This window comes from Artemia sp. Qi Xiang Cuo, chromosome 4 (assembly GCF_049724085.1).
Source record: "Artemia sp. Qi Xiang Cuo chromosome 4, ASM4972408v1, whole genome shotgun sequence".
NCBI lineage: Eukaryota > Metazoa > Arthropoda > Branchiopoda > Anostraca > Artemiidae > Artemia > Artemia sp. Qi Xiang Cuo.
In genome coordinates, this window is record NC_142797.1 from 75,743,572 (window position 1) to 75,763,644 (window position 20,073).

The 20,073-nt window shown below is 33.3% G+C and overlaps 1 protein-coding gene across 1 annotated transcript in view; it reads right to left on the minus strand.

Annotated features, from left to right (window-relative positions):
• Positions 1 to 20,073, minus strand: part of LOC148953443 (uncharacterized) — a gene marked incomplete at its 5' end in the record, with an annotated part of 221,137 nt that overhangs the window by 16,042 nt on the left and 185,022 nt on the right. Inside the window, one exon of the mRNA XM_089087962.1 lies at positions 1,270 to 1,410. Coding sequence (XP_088944088.1) covers positions 1,270 to 1,410 — 141 coding nt within the window. The remainder of the gene's footprint in view (positions 1 to 1,269; positions 1,411 to 20,073) is intronic.

A 20,073-nucleotide genomic window follows, 5' to 3' on the forward strand; every position in this document is an offset into this window, starting at 1 on the left:
TGAAAGAACCTGAGGGAAAGCAAGGCGAAGTATGGGACAAGAATTCTTTCATACAGTTAAAACCGAGAAATTCACCTGCTAGTTTTGAATTTGAGACAAAGCTTTATGTATCTATCTTGCTGACTAAAATAGAAGCTGATGCCTGGGATAACTAAATCCGCAATGGAGGCCAAACGGATGAGACAAATTGTAACAGTCGCTCTCAAAGTTACGTAAGTCAACTAATTTAAAAAGATTGAACAAATTAGAATTAGCTCCGTTAAATGATTTAACGGGGAATGAATTGCTCTGACAAGAAAATTTTTCCTTCTTAGGAATTGACGAAACATCTGCAATGCAAAATAAAAAATGAAAAAAACACGTTAGATATTGCATGAACAATGTTAAATTCTCTGCGAGGGAAAGGCCTCCAAAACTTATATCCTGACCACTTGCCAAATCGACACCAACAGACGGGTTCAGGTTCAATTCCTGCTATAAAGAGCATTGATCTTTCTCTCTCGCTTATTTTTACTTACTTTTTCTTTTTCCTTTTCTCTCTTAGTCTGAAATACACAAATTATAGGATTCTTTTCATTGTTTGTTTTAATCAGCAGATAATAAATACCATCAGTAGGTCTACATGTGATAAAACAAAGACAAAAAAATACTTTACCAATATTCACGGATGAGAGTAGAAAATAACCATAGATGACTAATTGAATTCCATACTGAGTTAACTTACAAAAAAGTCGAAAATTTATATGTGTAAATTTCAGCGGTTTTAAGTACTTTTCATGTCATAACTGTTTATATGATTCAGTTTAAGTGTCCCTTTATAGATTTTCCTCTTCAGCAGAAATGGGAAAAAGATCGAACATAGTTAAGATAATTACGCATTAAGTGAACATCCAGTACATAAACAGTTGGTGTTGGTAAATATTGGCTGTTTCAATTGAGTCTCGTTGAAGCCACGGCTTTGTCTTAACAATCAATACTTACCAAAAATATGTCTAAGCATCAGTATTTGAGGTATTAAAACATTAATTGTATGGTTGCTCCAATTGCTCTATAACAATCTAAAAATTGCCAAAAAAATGCTGGGATTCTCTCCACCCAGCGGGAAAAATTCTTAGTGGTTTCCATGCCTCCTGTTTCATTTCTGTTGAAAGAGGGCTTAAATGAAAAATTATTTTGTATCAAGCAATAAATACTGATTACACGCAACAATTGCTAGTAATGAGTCTGTTATCACTGGAAAGGGGCGCATGGCTGTCGGAATTAACTAACCTTTGCAAATCGGTATTTTTCCTTTGAGTCCTACTTGACTCATACCAGTCTTGTATACGCATTTCTTTGAGCCACCTTCAGATACACATTTGTGAGAATCGTCGCAGTCTGTGCAGTCACTTTCGTCGATCACTACTAGATCTTAAAAAGCAAGAATTAGCTGGAAATTGTTCAAAACCAAAATTAATTAAAACGGCACATATAAAAAACTAATAATTCTCAAAATTTCGGGAGATATTAAGGGAAAATGAAGTGCTTTTAAGATAAATATAGATTTACCCAGAGACCCTAAATTCTTCTCTAATAGGATGAGGTCTGCTATCCACATTGTCCCTTTCGGGTCTTTATGTTAAACACAATCCTGTAAAGTAAGATATATAGGGTATCTATTTCTCTTCAACTTTGATCTTAATTACCTTCAACGGAGAATTCTGTCCCAAAACAAGCCATTTATGTACACTATCATGATGGCAATAACAAGAATTACATACAATATTCCAAAGCAAGCTCCTTATTCCAATACAACAATGCTATTCATTAATGGTCACCTACTATAAAAAATTTTTCAAATAATCATGGGCTTTTGAAAAGTTGGGTTATAAAGTTTTTATTAGTTTTAAAATTTTTAATTATCGTAGAATTTTGAACAGGTGTCTTTTGGCCGGTCTTCGGCGAAATATTATTTTGTAGCAAAAATATCAAAAAGGGTACGTGGTCAGGCGTAAAGTATTCTGTTACTGAGGACAATTATTTAGAAATTAAACATTATAGCTTGTAGTAACTCCATTGCAATTACCTCTAGCCACTAGTTTAATATTATCAGTCACAAAAAAAACAAAAAAAGAGAAAAAACAACAAACGCATAGGCCTACAAACAGATTAAAAGCTATCGATAACAAAGAAACAGCAAAATTCTGCTTTTAAGCCCTACATGTAGCTCAAAATCTCTATTACGGAGATAAAAAACATAAGCAACTAAAAAAAAAAATTCAGAGGCCTTTAAATCAATTTTGACCCAAATGAAAAATGCTGCTTTTTTTACAGTACAGGGAGCTCAAAATCTCTCTTCGGTTAGCAAATATGCTGAACTTATTAACATACTATAATGATTAAGCCCTAATTGGCAATGGGCTGAATTCCTTTTCTTTCTTTTTTAACATAATATTTTCTTATAGCAGATACTTTTAATCTATAGCCTGAAAATTAGGAAGAAATAATATTTGAATTCGGTATGAAAGTTTTATTCTAGAGCATGCATATTGGTTAAGAACATAGATAAATAGATTTATAGATAATACAGACGAGGGTTATTTTTTGTTGTTGAAATAGATTAAACAAATTTGACAAGATGAGATTTGAAAACAAAAATGATTTTGATTTGTACAATATTATTAACAACAATAAGTTTTAAAGCGTCCATCATGTTATAAACACATACCAAAAAGAATGAAAATAATACCCGCTTTAAGAATGAAGTACTAATGCAATGAAATAGTAGTTATATTGAGAGCTACACAATAGTGGAAAGTGATTGGAGAGTATTTAAACCCCCTCTCACGCCTACCATTTTCCCAAATACATTCAATCAAAGTTTAGAGATATCCATTTTGTTCAACGTAGTTGAAAGTTCTGGAAATTATGTGTTTAAGGATGAAAAACCCCCCAAAGTCCTCAGGGCAAAGGTTGTAACTTATGCCCTGAGGGTATATAAGGTTTTTAATGATAGAGTTGTCGTAAAAACATCAAAAGGGGCTCATTCAATTGGAAATTGAGAGGGCTAGTGCCCTTTTTAATAGTTGAAAGTGATTGCAGGGCAGCAAACCCCTCTCTCACGCCCACCATTCCCCCAAACACATCCAATTAAAATTTCCAGATAGCCATTTTGTTCAACGTAGTAGAAAGTCCTGGAAATTAGGTATTTGAGGATGACAACCCCCCTAGCCCTCAGGGCAAGGGTTGAAAATTATACCCTGGGGACATATAAGGTTTCTATTGAAAGCGTTGTCGTAGGAACTTCTAAAGGGCTCATTTGATTGGAAATTGAAAGTGCTAGTGCCTTTTTTAATAGTTCAAATTGATTAGAGAAATACGGACACCCCTCTTACGCCCACCATTTTCCCAGTCGCATCCAATCAAAATTTTGAGATAGCCATTTTGTTTAACGTAGTTGAAAGTTCTGGAAATTAGGTATTAGAGGATGACAACCACCCTCACAGCCCTTAGGGTAAGGGTTGTAATTTATGCTCTGGGGACATATAAGGTTTTTATATGAAGTGTTGTCGTAGAAAATCAAAAAGAGCTAATTCGATTGGAAATCGAAAGGCCTAGTGCCCTTTGTAATAGTCGAAAGTGATAAGATTGCTTCACATTATTATAGTAAAGATCGATGTAGGTATATTGTATTATTTTTTTGTTGTTGTTGTTGTTTAGACCACGGCACTTTGTATCGAAGGAATGGTTATAGGAACTTCAAAAAGGGCTCATTCGATTGCAAATAGAAAGGGCTGATGCCCTTTTTAGTAGTTGAAAGTGATTGGGGGGAAACTAATCTTCCTCCCACGCCCACCCTACCATTTGACCTTATGTTTAAAAACTAAATGTTGCCATAAGATTAAACCAAAATGCACTGTGTTAATACTAATTCCCAATAAAGCGTATCAGCAGTATCCCAAGAACGACTGAGGGTAATATGTTCAAACTTTCGGGATTGCTTCTGCTCTTAAAATTTAACCAAATCAAAATAGCAAAAGTGTATCCAAGCTATTAAAGAAAGTAAACAGATTTTTTTGCGAATGGTATCAAGTTTCCCATTTCAGGTCAACTAGAGGAGGTATGAAACTAATTTAAACACTACTGTTTGTGTCCAGATTTTTAAGAGGGTGTATGTTGTTAAAAATTGCTGAAAATTTTTCTCCAGCATAGAAATAGCAGACTAAACTATAAATTCTTAAAAAACAAAAAGATTCAAATTATTATTTTCTTTTTCTATGAAAAGACTATGTCAATATAAAACGAACAGAAATTAACTCAAAAAACTTTTTCCACAAAATAAGTTTTTCAAAATATCGATAACAAAGAAACAGCAAAATTCCGCTTTTAAGCCCTACATGTAGCTCAAAATCTCTATTAGGGAGATAAAAAAACATAAGCAACTAAAAAAAAAATTCAGAGGCCTTTAAATCAATGTTTACCCAAATGAAAAATGCTGCTTTTTTTACAGTACAGGGTGCTCAAAATCTCTCTTCGGTTAGCACATATGCTGAACTTATTAACATACTATAATGATTAAGCCCTAATTGGCAAGGCTGTATTCCTTTTCTTTCATTTTTAACATAATATTTTATTATAGCAGATACTTTTAATCCATAGCCTCAAAATTAGGAAGAAATAATATTTGAATTCCGTATGAAAGCTGTATTCTAGAGCATGCATATTGGTTAAGAACATAGATTAATAGATTTATAGATAATACAGTCGAGGGTTTTTTTTTGAAATAAATTAAACAAATTTGACCAGATGAGATTTGAAAACAAAAATGATTTTGATTTGTACAATATTATTAACAACAATAAGTTTTAAAGCGTCCATCATGTTATAAAAACATACCAAAAAGAATGAAAATAAAACCCCTTTAAGAATGAAGAAGTAATGCAATGAAATAGAAGTTATATTGAGAGCTACACAATAGTGGAAAGTGAGTGGAAAGTAGTTAACCCCCCTCTCACGCCCACCATTTTCCCAAATACATTCAATCAAAGTTTAGAGATATCCGTTTTGTTCAACGTAGTTGAAAGTTCTGGAAATTATGTATTTAAGGATAAAAACCCCCCAGAGTCCTCAGGGCAAAGGTTGTAAGTTATGCCCTGAGGGCATATAAGGTTTTTAATGATAAATTTGTCGTAAAAATATCAAAAGCGGCTCATTCAATTGGATATTGAGAGGGCTAGTGCCCTTTTTAACAGTTGGAAGTGATTGAAGGGTAAGTAACCCCCCTCTCACGCCCACCATTCCCCCAAACACATACAATTAAAATTTTCAGATAGGCATTCTCTTCAACGTAGTAGAAAGTTTTAGAAATTAGGTCTTTGAGGATGACAATCCCCCTAGCCCTCAGGAGGAAGATTGTAAGTTATCTCCTGGGGGAATATAAGGTTTTTATTGAAAGTGTTGTCGTAGAAACTTCAAAAGGGCTCATTTGATTGGAAATTGAAAGGGCTAGTGTAATTTTTAATAGTTGAAAGTGATTGGAGAAAGATTAACGCCCCTCTCACGCCCACCATTTCCCCAAACACATCCAATCAAAATTTTGACATAGCCATTTTGTTTAACGTAGTTGACAGATCCTGAAATTAGTCTTAGAGGATAACAACCACCCTCACAGCCCTTGGGGTAAGGGTTGTAATTTATGCCCTGGGGATATATAAGGTGTTTATTGGAAGTGTTGTCGTAGAAAATCAAAAAGGGCTAATTCGATTGGAAATCGAAAGGCCTAGTGCCCTTTTTAATAGTTGAAAGTGATAGGATTACTTGAAATTTTTATAGTAAAGATCAATGTAGGTATAATGTATTATTTTTTTGTTGTTGTTTTTGTTTAGACCAGGGCACTTTGTATCGAAGGAATGGTCGTAGGAACTTCGAAAAGGGCTCATTCGATTGAATATAGAAAAGGCAGATGCCCTTTTTAATAGTCGAAAGTGATTGGAGGGAAACTAATCCCCCTCCCACGCCCACCCCACCATTTTACATTATGTTTAAAAACAAAATGTTGCCATAAGATTAAATCAAAATGCACTGTGTTAATGCTAATTCCCAATGAGGCGTCTCAGCAGTATCCCAAGAATGACTGAGGGTATTATGTTCAAACTTTCGGGGCTGCTTCTGCTCTTAAAATTTAACCAAATCAAAATAGCAAAAGTGTAACCAAGCTATTACAGAAAGTAAACAGTTTTTTTTTGCGAATGGTATCAAGTTTTCCATTTCAGGTCAACTAGAGGAGGTATGAACTAAATTAAACACCACTATTTGTGTCCAGATTTTTAAGAGGGTGTATGCTGTTAAAAATTGCTGAAAATTTTTCTCCAGCATACAAATAGCAGGCCAAACTATAAATTCTTAAAAAACGAAAAGATTTAAAGTATTATTTTCTTTTTCTATGAAAAGACTATATCAATATAAAACGAACAAAAATTAACTAAAAAAAACTTTTTCCACAAAATAAGTTTTTCAAAGAATAGTAAAAAACTCCATTAAACAAAAAATTAGCTAAAATAAAATCAAATAATCTACCAAAGGTGAAACTACCACAAATCAGCATCGATAAATAAATGAAACCCAAAATGAACAGAAATTACAATAAATAACCGAGCCAAAGTCAAAACGAGGAGAAATTACATTAGTTGGGCTCAAAACCCCTATGCCTTCCCAAGGCCAGAACATAATTTGCTCTTTACGGACACAAATACAAATGAATGTGCATTGTCAGTTTAATATACATATACTGACATTTAGTAATCAAAATGTTAATATTATTGGATTTATTGAAGTTATAAAAGTAAAAAAAAATTATATTTTTCAATAAAGTGGAAATTATGCTCTGGCCTTAGGAAGACATAGGGGGTTTTGAGCCCAACTCATGTTAATTTATGCTCGTTTTGAGTTTGACTCGGTTATTTATTGTAATTTCTGTTCGTTTTGGGTTTCATTTATTGATCGATCCTGACTTGTGTTAGTTTCACGACTGGTAGATTATTTGATTTTATTTTTGCTCATTTTTTGTTTCATAGAGTTCTTTACTTTTGTTTGAAAAACTCATTTTGTGGAAAAAGTTTTTTTTAATTAATTTGCATAAATTATCAAATAGTTTTTGTAATATATCAGATGTATCTTAACCAAGTGTATTCTTATTAGTTAAAAATAAAACTCAACTTTCTTAAGTGATCAATTATTTTTAATAGATCAAGTGTATCATAAGTCTAAGATGTATTTTTATTAATCAAAAAGAAAACCCATGTTTCGAAAATGATCAATTTTTTTTAATAGATCAGATGTATCTTAACCGAGTGTATTCTTATTTGTCAAAAATAAAACTCAAGTTTCTTGAATGATCAAATACTCATAATACATCAGATGTATCTTAACCGTGTGTATTCTTATTAATCAAAAATAAAACCCAAGTATCTTAAATGATCAAATATTTTTTATAAATCAGATGTAGTTTAACCGTGTTTATTCTTATTAATAAACAATAAAACCCAAGTTTCTTGAATGATCAAACATTTTCAATAAATCAGATGTATCATAACCGTGTGTATTCTTATTAATGAAAAATAAGACCCAAGTTTCTCAAATGATCAAATATTTTTTTAATTGATCATATGCTTCTTAACCAAGTGTATTCTTATTAGTAAAAAATAATACTCGACTTTCTTAAATGATCAAATATATCTTAGCCTTAAGATGTATTTTTATTAAAAAAAAAAAAACCCCAAGTTTCTTAAATGATAATTTTTTTTAATAGATCAGGTATATCTTAACCGAGTATATTCATATTAGTCAAAAATAAAACTCACGTTTCTTAAATGATCAAATATTCGTAATAAATCAAATGTATCTTAATCGTGTGTGTTCTTATTAATCAAAATAAAACCGAAGTTTCTTAAATGATGAAATATTTTTTTAATAGATCCAATTTAACTTTACCGAGTGTAGTCTTATTAGTAAAACAGAAATACAAGTTTCTTAAATGGTCAAATATTTGTAATAAATCAGATGTATCTTAACCTTGTGTATTCTTATTAATCAAAAATAAAATCCAAGTTTCTTAAATGATCAAATATTTATTAATAGATCAGATGTATCTTAACCAAGTGTATTATTATTAGTCAAAAATAAAACTCTAGTTACTTAAATGATCAGATATTTTTAATAAATCAGATGTATTTTAACCGAATGCAATCTTATAAATCAATAATAAAACCCTATACAAAACAATAATAAATAAAATAGATCAGATATCTCTCAACTGAGTGTTTTCCTTATCAAAAATAAAACGCAAATTTCTTAAATGATCAAGCATTTTCAATAAATAAGATGTATCATAAACATGTGTATTCCTATTAATCAAAAATAAAACCCAAGTTTGTTAAATGATCAAATATTTTTTAAACAGAGCAGATTTATCTTAACCCAATTTTTTTTATTAGTCCCAAATAAAACACAAGCTTCTTAAAAGACCAGATATTTGTTAACACATCAGATATATATTAACCGAGTGTATTCGTATTAGTCAAAAAATGATTCTTAAGTTTCTTAAAGGACCAACTATTTTTAATCAATTAGATGAATCTTAACAGTCTGCATTCTTATTAATTAAAAATAAAACCAAAGTTTTTTAAATGATCAAATATTTTATAAATAGAGCAGACGTATCTTAACAGAATTTAATCTTATTAGTCTAAAATAAAACTGAAGTTTATGAAATGATCAAATATTATTAATCAATGTGAAGCATCCAAACCGTGTATATCCGTATTAATCAAAAATAAAACCCAAGTTTCTTAAATGATCAAATATTCTTTAATAGATTAGATGTATCGTAACCGCATGTATTATTATTACTCAAAAATAAAACTCAAGTTTCTTAAATGATCAAGATTTTTAATAAATCATATGTATCTTAACCATGTTTATTCTTACTAATCAATAATAAAACCCAAGTTTCTTAAGTGACTTAATATTTTTCAATACATCAAATGTATATCAACCGAGTGTATTCTTATTAGTCAAAAATAAAATCAAGTTCATCATATGTATCTTATCCTTGTTTATTGTTACTAATCAAAAATCAAACCCAAGTTTCTTAAGTGACTAAATATTTTTTAATACATCAAATGTATATTAATCGAGTGCATTCTTGTTAGTCAAAATTAAAAATCAAGTTTCTTAAATGATCAAATATTTTTAATAAATCAGATATATCTTAACAGTCTGTATTCGTATTAATCAAAAGTAAAAACCAACTTTCCTAAATGATCAAATATATCTTAACCGAGTGTATTCTTATTAGTCAAAAATAAAACTCAAGGTTCTTAAATGATCAAATATTTTTAATAAGTCGGATGTTTCTTAAACGTGTGTATTCCTGTTAATAAAAAATAAAACCCAAGTTTCTTAGATTATTAAATATTATTTAATATATCAGATATATCTTAACCGAGTGTATTCTTATTAGTCAAAAATAAAACTCAAGTTTCTTAAATGATCAAATATTTTTAATAAATCGGATGTTTCTTAAACGTGTGTATTCTTGTTAATAAAAAATAAAACCCAAGTTTCTTAGATTATTAAATATTATTTAATAGATCAGATATATCTTAACCGAGTGTATTTTTATTAGTCGAAAATAAAGCTCAAGTTTCTCCAATGATCAAATGATTTTTAATAAATCAGGTGTATCTTAAACGTGTGTATTCTGATAAAACAAATTTAAAAAACAAATTTCTTAAATGATAAATTATTTTTAATAAATTAGATGTATCTTAACCACGGGCCTTCTTATTAATCAAAAGTAAATCCCAAGTTTCTTAAGTGATCAAATATTTTATAACAGATCAGATGTATCTTAACCAATTGTATTTCTATTAGTCAAAAAAAAACTCAAGTGTTTTAAATGACCAAAAATTATTGATAAATCAGATGTATCTTAACATTCTGTATGCTTTTTAATCAAATGAAAAACCCAATTTTCCTAAATGATCAAATATATCTTAACCGAGCGTATTCTCATTGGTCAAAAAGAGAACTCAATGTTCTTAAATGATCAAAAATTTTTAATAAATCAGATGTTTCTTAAACGTATGTATTCTTATTAATCAAAAATAAAACCCAAGTTTCTTAAATGATAAAATATTTTTTTATAGATCAAATGTATCTTTACAGAATGTGTTCTTATTAGTCAAAAATAAAACTCAAGTTTCTTAAATGATCAAATATTTTTAATAGATCAGAAGTATCTTAAACGTGTGTATTTCTATTGATCAAAAATACAAATCAAATTTCCCAAATAATCAATTTTTAAGTGATCTTAAGTGATAAAATATTTTATAACAGAACAGATGTATCTTAACCGAGTATGTTTTTATTAGTCAAAAATAAAACTCTAGTTTCTTAAATTATCAAATATTTTTTAATAAATCAGATTTATCTTAAATGTGTATATTTCTACTAATCAAATATAAAACCCAAGTTTCTTAAACGAGCAAATATTTTTGATAGATCCGATCTACCTTAACAGAGTATATTCTTATGAGTCAAAATAAAACTCAAGTTTCTTAAATGATCCAATATTTTTAATAAATCAGATGTATCATAACCGAGGATATTCTTATGAATTAAACATAAGACCCATGTTTTTTAAACGATCAAATATTTTTTTAATAGATGAGATGTATCTGAACCAAGTGCATTCTTATTAGTGAAAAATAAAACTCAAGTTTCTTAATTTTTCAAATATTTTTAATAAATCTTATGTATCTTAAACATGTGTATATTTTGTAATAAAAAATAAAACCCAATTTTTATAAATGATCAAATATGTCTCTAACTGAAAAGAGAATGTGGTACATATCCCAAAACCATTTTTAATAATATAAAACATCTTGAAATACATTATCAAAATATAGAATGGTTTAATGAGAATCCTTTATGGTGCTATCGAAATCATATATGGTATTATCAAAATCACACAAGTTATTAACAAAACTTTATACTATATTATTATTTCTTGTCGAATATTATGTAAAGCTGATACAGTCAAGGAGTTGAAATTTTAAAAATCTATTGCGTAGCACAAACTCAGCCACATAGTTCGTTTTTAATCAGAAGTGTGAGAATCATTTGAAGATTAATAATGTGGAAACAAATCACACCCAATTCCTCCCAGCTTACCGAACCCTCGAGTACCCGCAGCCAACCTGCCACCCGGGTACCTGCAACCAACCTGAAATAACCACACACGTATCAAGTGTTGGCATCTTTCCAGCTCTACATATAGATTGCTGCACACCTTTTCATCTCTACGTATAGATGGCAGCACACCTATTCGGGCACATAGATACCTTAAAAGAGTCAAACAAAAAGTTAGGTTCATTTATGTTCACTTAACATGGTGCACCATGTTAAGTGAACCTAAGTGAACCTAACTTTTTGCTTGTCTCTTTCACTTTGCCTTTGGCTCCGAGCGGAGGTGCTGCCATCTATAAGTAGAGGTGAAAGGGTATGCATCCATCTATATGTAGAGCTGAAAAGGTGACAATACTTGAGACGTGTCTGGTGATTTTAGGTTAGTTGCTGATAACCAGGTGGCAGGTTCGCTGGGATACCCGGGGGTGTGGTAAGATGGAAGGACTTGGGTGTGAATTTTTTCCACATTGTTAATTTTCAAATGACTCTCACACTCTTGATTACTAAAGAACTGAGAAGCTGAGTTTGTTCTATGCAATAGATTTTCTTAAAAAGTAAACTCAATGATTGTATCAGGTTTTCATAATGTTTGATAAGAAATGATAATACAGTACAATATTTTGTTAATAAATTGTGTGATTTTGATAATGCCATCCAGGATTTTGATAGTACCATAGAGTATTTTCATTAAACCATTTGATATTTTGATAATATATTGCAAGATGTTTCATAATATCAAACCAGATTTTGAGATATGAGGCGGAATCCCTTTTGCGTTAGAGACATATTTGATCATTTATGAAACTTGTTTTATTTTCGATTCAGATACATCTGATACATTAAAAAATATTTGATCATTTAAGAAACTTGGGTTTTATTTTTGATTAATAAGAACACACACGGTTAAGATGAATCTGATTTATTAAAAATATTTGATCAATTAAGAAAATTGAGTTTTATTTTTGAATAAAAAGAACACACTCCGATGAGATACATCTGATCTATTAAAAAATATTTGATCGCTTAAGAAACTTGGTTTTATTTTTAATTAATATTTGAGTTTAATTTTTTACTAATAAGAATATACTCGGTTAAGATACCTCCTATCTATTAAAAAATATTTGATCGTTTAAGAAACTTGGGTTTTATTTTTGATTAATAAGTATATATACGTTTAAGATACGTGTGATTTATCCAAAAAATACTTGATCATTTACGAAACTTGAGTTTTATTTTTTTACGAATAAGAATACGCTTGGTTAAGATACATCTGATCTATTATAAAATATTTGATCATTTAAGAAGCTTGGGTTTTATTTTTGATTAATTAAAAAAACTTTTTCCACAAAATAAGTTTTTCAAAGAAAACTAAAGAACTCGATTAAACAAAAAAATGAGCAGAAATAAAATCAAATAGTCTACCAAGCGTAAAACTATCACAAATCAGCATCGATAAATAAATGAAACCCAAAACGAACAGAAATTACAATAGATAACCGAGTCAAACTCAAAAGGAGCAGAAATTAACACAAGTTGGGTGCAAAACCCCTATGTCTTCCCAAGGCCAGAACAAAATTTGTACTTTACTGAAAAAAATATAAATGTTTTTACTTTTATAACTTTAATAGATCAAATAATATTGACAATGCACATTCATTTGTATTTTTTCAGTAAAGTTCAAATTTTGTTCTGGCCTTGGGAAGGCATAGGGTTTTGCGCCCAACTTATGTTAATTTCTGCTCGTTTTGAGTTTGACTCGGTTATTTATTGTAATTTCTGTTCGTTTTGGGTTTCATTTATTTATTGATGTTGATTTGTGGTGGTTTCAAGCTTGGTAGATTATTTGATTTTATTTTTGCTCATTTTTGTTCATTTTCTTTACTTTTCTTTAAAAAACTTATTTTGTGGAAAAAGTTTTTTTAATTAATTTCTGTTCGTTTTATATTGACATGGTCTTTTCAGGAAAAAAGAAAATAATACTTTAAACCTTTTCGTTTTCTAAGACTTTATAGTTTGGCCTGCTATTTGTGTGCTGTAGAAAAATTTCCAGCAATTTTTAAAAACATACACCCTTTTAAAAATTTGGACAGAAATAGTACTGTTTAATTTAGTTTCATACCTCCTCTAGTTGAAATGAAATGGAAAACTTGATACCATTCGGGAAAAAATCTGTTTACTTTCTTTGATTGCTTGGATACACTTACGCTATTTTGATTTGGTTAAATATTAAGAGCAGAGGGAGCCCCGAAAATTTGAACGTAATACCCTCAGTCGTTCTCGGGATACTCCTGAGATGCCTTATTGGAATTAGCATTATCACAGGGCATGTTGATTTAAGCTTAAGGCAACATTTAGTTTTTAAACATAATGGGCCAATGGGAGGGTGTGCATGTGAGGGTGGGAATGGAAGGGGGATTAGTTGGCCTCCAATCATTTTCGACTATTAAATGGTCATCAGCCCTTTCTATTTTCAATCGAACTAGCCCTTTTTGAAGTTCTTATGACAACTCCTTCATTGCGCAGTACCCTGGTCTAAACAACAACAAAAAATATCACTAATCACTTTCGTCTATTAAAAAGGGTACTAGCCCTTTGAATTTCCAATCGAATGAGCCTTTTTTCAAGTTTCTACGACAAAGATTTCAATTAAAACTTTATATGCCCCCAAGGCATAACTTAAAACCCTTGCCCTAAGGGTTGTGGGGAAGTGTCCTCCTCAAAAAACCTATTTTCTGTCTGGAAATCAACTACGCCGAACGAGATGGCTATCTCAAAATTTTTATTGGATGTGTTTGGGGGAATGAAGGACTTGGGGGGGGGGCTATTTGCCCATAAAAAAGGGCACTAGCCCTTTGAATTTCCAATCAAATGAGCCTGTTTTGGAGTTTCTACGACAACGCCTTTTATAAAAACCTTATATGCCCCCAGGGCATAACTTAAAACCCTTGCCCTGAGGGTAGTGGGGAAGTATCCTCCTCAAAAACATATTTTCTATTTGGAAATCAACTACGTTTAACAAAATGGCTATCTCAACATTTTGATTGGATGTTTTTGGGGGAATGAAGGGCGTGGGGGGATGGCTAGTTGCCCTCCAATCACTTTCGACTATTAAAAAGGGTATTAGCCCTTTGAATTTCCAATCGAATGACCTTTTTTGAAGTTTCCACGACAAAGTCTTCTATAAAAACCTTATATGCCCCCAGGGCATAACTTGAAACCCTTGCCCTGAGGGTTGTGAGAGAGTGTCCTCCTCAAAAACATATTTTCTATCGTATTATACGTATTATCGTATTAAACGTATTATATATTAAATGTATTTGGAAATCAACTACGCTGAACAAAATGACTATCTCAAAATTTGGATTGGATGTGTTTGGGGGAATGATGGGCGTGGGATGGGCTAGTTGCCCTCCAATAACTTTCGACTATTAAAAAGGGTACTAGGCCATTGAATTTCCAATTAAATGAGCCTGTTTTGAAGTTTCTACGACAACGCCTTCTATAAAAACCTTATATGCCCCCAGGGCATAACTTAAAACTCTTGCCTTGAGGGTTGTGGGGGAGTTTCCTCCTCAAAAACATATTTTCTATTTGGAAATCAACTACGCTGAACAAAATGGCTATCTCAAAATTTTTGACTGGATGTGTTTGGGAGAATGATAATCGGGGGGGGGGGTAGTTGCCCTCCAATAACTTTCGACTATTAAAAAGGGCCCTAGCCCTTTGAAGATCCAATCGATTGAGCCCCTTTTGATGTTTCTACGACAACACCTTCTATAAAAACCTTATATGCCCCCAGGGCATAACTTAAAACCCTTGCCCTGAGGGTTTTGGAGGAGTGTCCTCCTCAAAAACCTATTTTCTATATGGAAACCAACTACGCTAAACAGAATGGCTATCTCAATGTTCTGATTGGATGTGTTTGGGGGAATGATGGGCGTGGGCGGGGGCCAGTTGCCCTCCAATCACTTTCGAATATTAAAAAGGGCACTAGCACTTTTAATTTCCAATCGAATGAGTCTGTTTCGAAGTTTCTACGACAACACATTCTATAAAAACCTTATATGCCCTTAGGCCATAAGTTACAACCCTTGCACTGAGGGCTCTGAGGGGGTTATCATCCTAAAAGACAAAATTTCCAGAACTCAACTACGTTGAACAAAATGGATATCTCAAAATTTTAATTCGATGTGTTTGGGAAAATGGTGGGCTATCCAATCAATTTCAACTATTAAAAAAGGCACTAGCCCTTTCAATTTCCAATTGAATGAGCCCTTTTGAAGTTTCTACGACAACGCTTTCAATAAAAACTTTATATGCCTCCAGGGCATAACCTACAACCCTTGCCCTGAGGGCTGTGGGGGGAGGGGTTGCCATCCTTAAAGATCTAATTTCCAAAACTTTCAACTACGTTGAATAAAATGGCTATCTAAAATTTTGATTGGATGTGTTTGGGGAAAAGGTGGGCATGAGAGGGGGGTTAGTTGCCCTCAAATCACTTTCGACAATTAAAAAAGGTTCTAGTCCTTTGAATTTCAAATTGAATGAGCCCTTTTTAAAGTTTTTACGACAAAGATTTCAATAAAACCTTATATGCCCCCAGGGCATAACTTATAATCCTTGCCCTGAGGGTTGTTGGGGAGTGTCCTCCTCAAAAATATGTTTTCTATCTGTAAATCAACTACCCTGAACAAAATGGCTATCTCGAAATTTTTATTGGACGTGTTTGGGGGAATGATGGGTGTGTGGGGGGGGGGGCTAGTTGCCCTCCAATCAATATAGAATATTAAAAAGGGCACGAGCCCTTTGAATTTCCAATCGAATGAGCTTTTATTGAAGTTTCTACGACAACGCCTTCTTTAAAAATCTTATATACCCCCCGGGCATAACTTAAAACCTTTGCCCTGAGGGATGCGGGGGAGTGTACTCCTCAAAAATATAATTTCTATCTGTAAATCAACTACCCTGAACAAAATGGCTATCCCAAATATTTGATTGGATATGTTAGGGGGAATGATGGGCTTGGGGGGGCTAGTTACTCTCTAATAGCTTTCGACTATTAAAAAAGTCACTAACCTTTTGAATTTCCAATCGAATGAGCCTGTTTTGAAGTTCCTATGACAACGCCTTCTATAAAACCCTTATATGCCCCCAGGCCATAACTTACAACCCTTGCCCTGATGGTTGTGGGGGAGTTTCCTCCTCGAAAACATATTTTCTATCTGGAAATCAAGTACGCTTAACAGAATGGCTATTTCAAAATTTTGATTCGACGTTTTTGGGGGAATGATGGGCGGGGGGGGGGGGGCTAGTTGCCCGCCAATCACTTTCGACTATTAAAAAGAGTACTAGCCATTTGAATTTCCAATCGAATGAGCCTGTTTTGAAGTTTCTACGACAACACCTTCTATAAAAAACCTTATATGCCCCAGGCCATAAGTTACAACCCTTGCACTGAGGGCTCTGAGGGGGTTATCATCCTAAAAGACAAAATTTCCAGAACTCAACTACGTTGAACAAAATGGATATCTCAAAATTGAATTTAGATGTGTTTAGGCATGTGGTGGGCGTGAGAGGAGGATTAGTCACTATCCAACCACTTTCAATTATTAAAAAATGTACTACCTCTTCCAATTTTCAATTGAATTAGGCCTTTCGATGTTTTTAAGACAACGCTTTCAATAAAAACTTTATATACCCCCAGGGCATAACTTACAACTCTTGCCCTCAGGTCTGTGGGGGGAGGGGATGTCATCCTTAAAGACCTAATTTCCAAAACTTTCAACTACGTTGAATAAAATGGCTATCTAAAATTTTGATTGGATGTGTTTGGGGAAAAGGTGGGCATGAGAGGGGGGTTAGTGGCCCTCAAATCACTTTCGACTATTAAAAAAGGTACTAGTCCTTTGAATTTCAAATGGAAAGAGCCCTTTTTAAAGTTTCTACAACAAAGATTTTTAATAAAACCTTATATGCCCCCAGGGCATAACTTAAAATCCTTGCCCTGAGGGTTGTGGGTGAGTATCCCCCTCAAAAATATGTTTTCTATCTGGAAATCAACTACCATGAACAAAATGGCTATCTCGAAATTTTTATTGGTTGTGTTGGGGGGAATGATGGGTGTGTGGGGGGGGGGCTAGTTGCCCTCCAATCACTTTCGACTATTAAAAAGGGCACTAGCCTTTTGAATTTCCAGTCGAATGAGATTTTATTGAAGTTTCTACGACAACGCCTTCTTTAAAAATCTTATATTCCCCCAGGGCATAACTTAAAACCCTTGCCCTGAGGGATGTGGGGGAGTGTTCTCCTCGAAAACATATTTTCTATCTGGAAATCAACTACGCTGAACAAAATGGCTATCTCAAAAATTTTATTGGATGTGTTTGGGGGAATGAAGGGCTTGGGGGGGCTAGTTGCCCTCCAATCTCTTTCGACTATTAAAAAGGGCACTAGCACTTCGAATTTCCGATAGAATGAGCCTGATTTGAAGTTTCTATGACAACGCCTTCTACAAAAACCTTATATGCCCCCAGGGCATAACTTAAAACCCTTGCCCTGATGGTTGTGGGGGATTTTCCTCCTCAAAAAATATTTTCTATCTGGAAATCAAGTACGCTTAACAAAATGGCAATCTCAAAATTTTGATTGGATATGTTTGGGGGAATGATGGGCGTGGGGGGGGGGGCTAGTTGCCCGCCAATCACTTTTGACTATTAAAAAGGGTACTAGCCATTTGAATTTCCAATCGAATGAGCCTTTTTTAAAGTTTATACGACAACAACTTCTATAAAAAACCTTATATGCCCCCAGGCCATAACTCAAAACCCGTGCCCTGAGGGTTGAGGGGGAGTGTCCTCCTCAAAACATATTTTCTATCTGGAAATCAACTTCGCTGAACAAAATGGCTATCTCAAAATTTTTATTGGAGGTGTTGGGGGGAATGATGGGCGTGAGGGTGGGATAGTTGCCCTCCAATCACTTTCAACTATTAAAAAGGGTACTAGCCCTTTAAATTTCCAATCGAATAAGGCTGTATTAAACTTTCTACGACAACGCTTTCTATAAAAAATTTTATATGCCCCAGGGCATAACTTAAAGCCCTTGCCCTGAGTGTTTTGGGGGAGTGTCCTCCTCAAAAACATAGTTTCTTTCTGGAAATCAGCTACGCTGAACAAAATGGCTATCTCAAAATTTTTATTGAATGTATTTGGGGGAATAATGGGCGTGGGGGGGCTAGTTGCCCTCCAATCACTTTCGACTATTAAAAAGGGTACTAGCCCTTTGAATTTCTAATCGACTGAGCCTGTTTTGAAGTTTTTACCTCATCGCCTTCTATAAAAAACCTTATATGCCCCCAGGGCATAACTTAAAATCCTTGCCCTGAGGGTTTTGGGGGAGTGTTCTCCTCAAAAACATAGTTTCTATCTGGAACCCAATTACGCGGAACAAAATGGCTATCTCAAAATTTTGATTGGATGTGTTTGGGGGAATGATGGGTGTGGGGGGGGGGGCTTGTTGCCCTCCAATCACTTTCGACTATTAAAAAGGGTACTAGCCCTTTGAATTTCAAATCGAATGAGCCTGTATTAAACTTTCTACGACAACGCTTTCTATAAAAATCTTATATGCCCCCAGGGCATAACTTAAAACCCTTGCCCTGAGGGTTGTGGGGGAGTGTCCTCCTCAAAAACATAGTTTCTATCTGGAAATCAACTACGCTGAACAAAATGGTTATCTCAAAATTTTTATGGGATGTATTTTGGGGAATGAAGGGCGTGTGGTGGGCTAGTTGCCCTCCAATCACTTTCAACTATTAAAAAGGGTACTAGCCCTTTGAATTTCAAATCGAATAAGCCTGTTTTGAAGTTTCTACGACAACGCCTTCTATAAAAAACTTTATATGCCCCAGGGCATAACTTAAAGCCCTTGCCCTGAGTGTTTTGGGGGAGTGTCCTCCTCGAAAACATATTTTCTTTCTGGAAATCAGCTACGCTGAACAAAATGGCTATCTCTAAAATTTTTATTGAATGTATTTGGGGGAATAGTGGGCGGAGGGGGCTAGTTGCCCTCCAATCACTTTCGACTATTAAAAAGGGTACTAGCCCTTTGAATTTCTAATCGACTGAGCCTGTTTTGAAGTTTTTACCACATCGCCTTCTATAAAAAACCTTATATGCCCCCAGGGCATAACTTAAAACCCTTGCCCTGAGGGTTTTGGGGGAGTGTTCTCCTCAAAAACATAGTTTCTATCTGGAACCCAATTACGCGGAACAAAATGGCTATCTCAAAATTTTGATTGGATGTGTTTGGGGGAATGTTGGGTGTGGGGGGGGGGGCTAGTTGCCCTCCAATCACTGTCAACTGTTGAAAAGGACACTAGCTACTCCGATTCCTAACCGAATGAGCACTTTTTGAAGTTTCTACGACAAGTCCTTCGATACGAAGTGCCCGAGTGTAAAGAACCAAAAAACAACGCATTGTGCCCACATCGTTCTTTACTTAGGCAGCACTAGCGCGCTGCCTATGATTAATAAGACAACACTCGGTTAAGATATAACTGATTCATTAAAACAATATTTGATCATTTGAAAAACTTGGGTTTTATTTTCTATTAATGAGAATACATACGTTTAAGATACATCTGATTTATTAAAAATATTTGATCATTTAAGAAACTTGAGTTTTATTTTCGACTAATAGTAACACACTCGGTTAAGATACATCTTATCTACTAAGAAATATTTGATCATGTAAGATACTTGGGTTTTATTTTTGATTAATAAGAAAACAGACTGTTAAGATACATCTGATTTATTAAAAATATTAGGTCATTTATCAAAATTG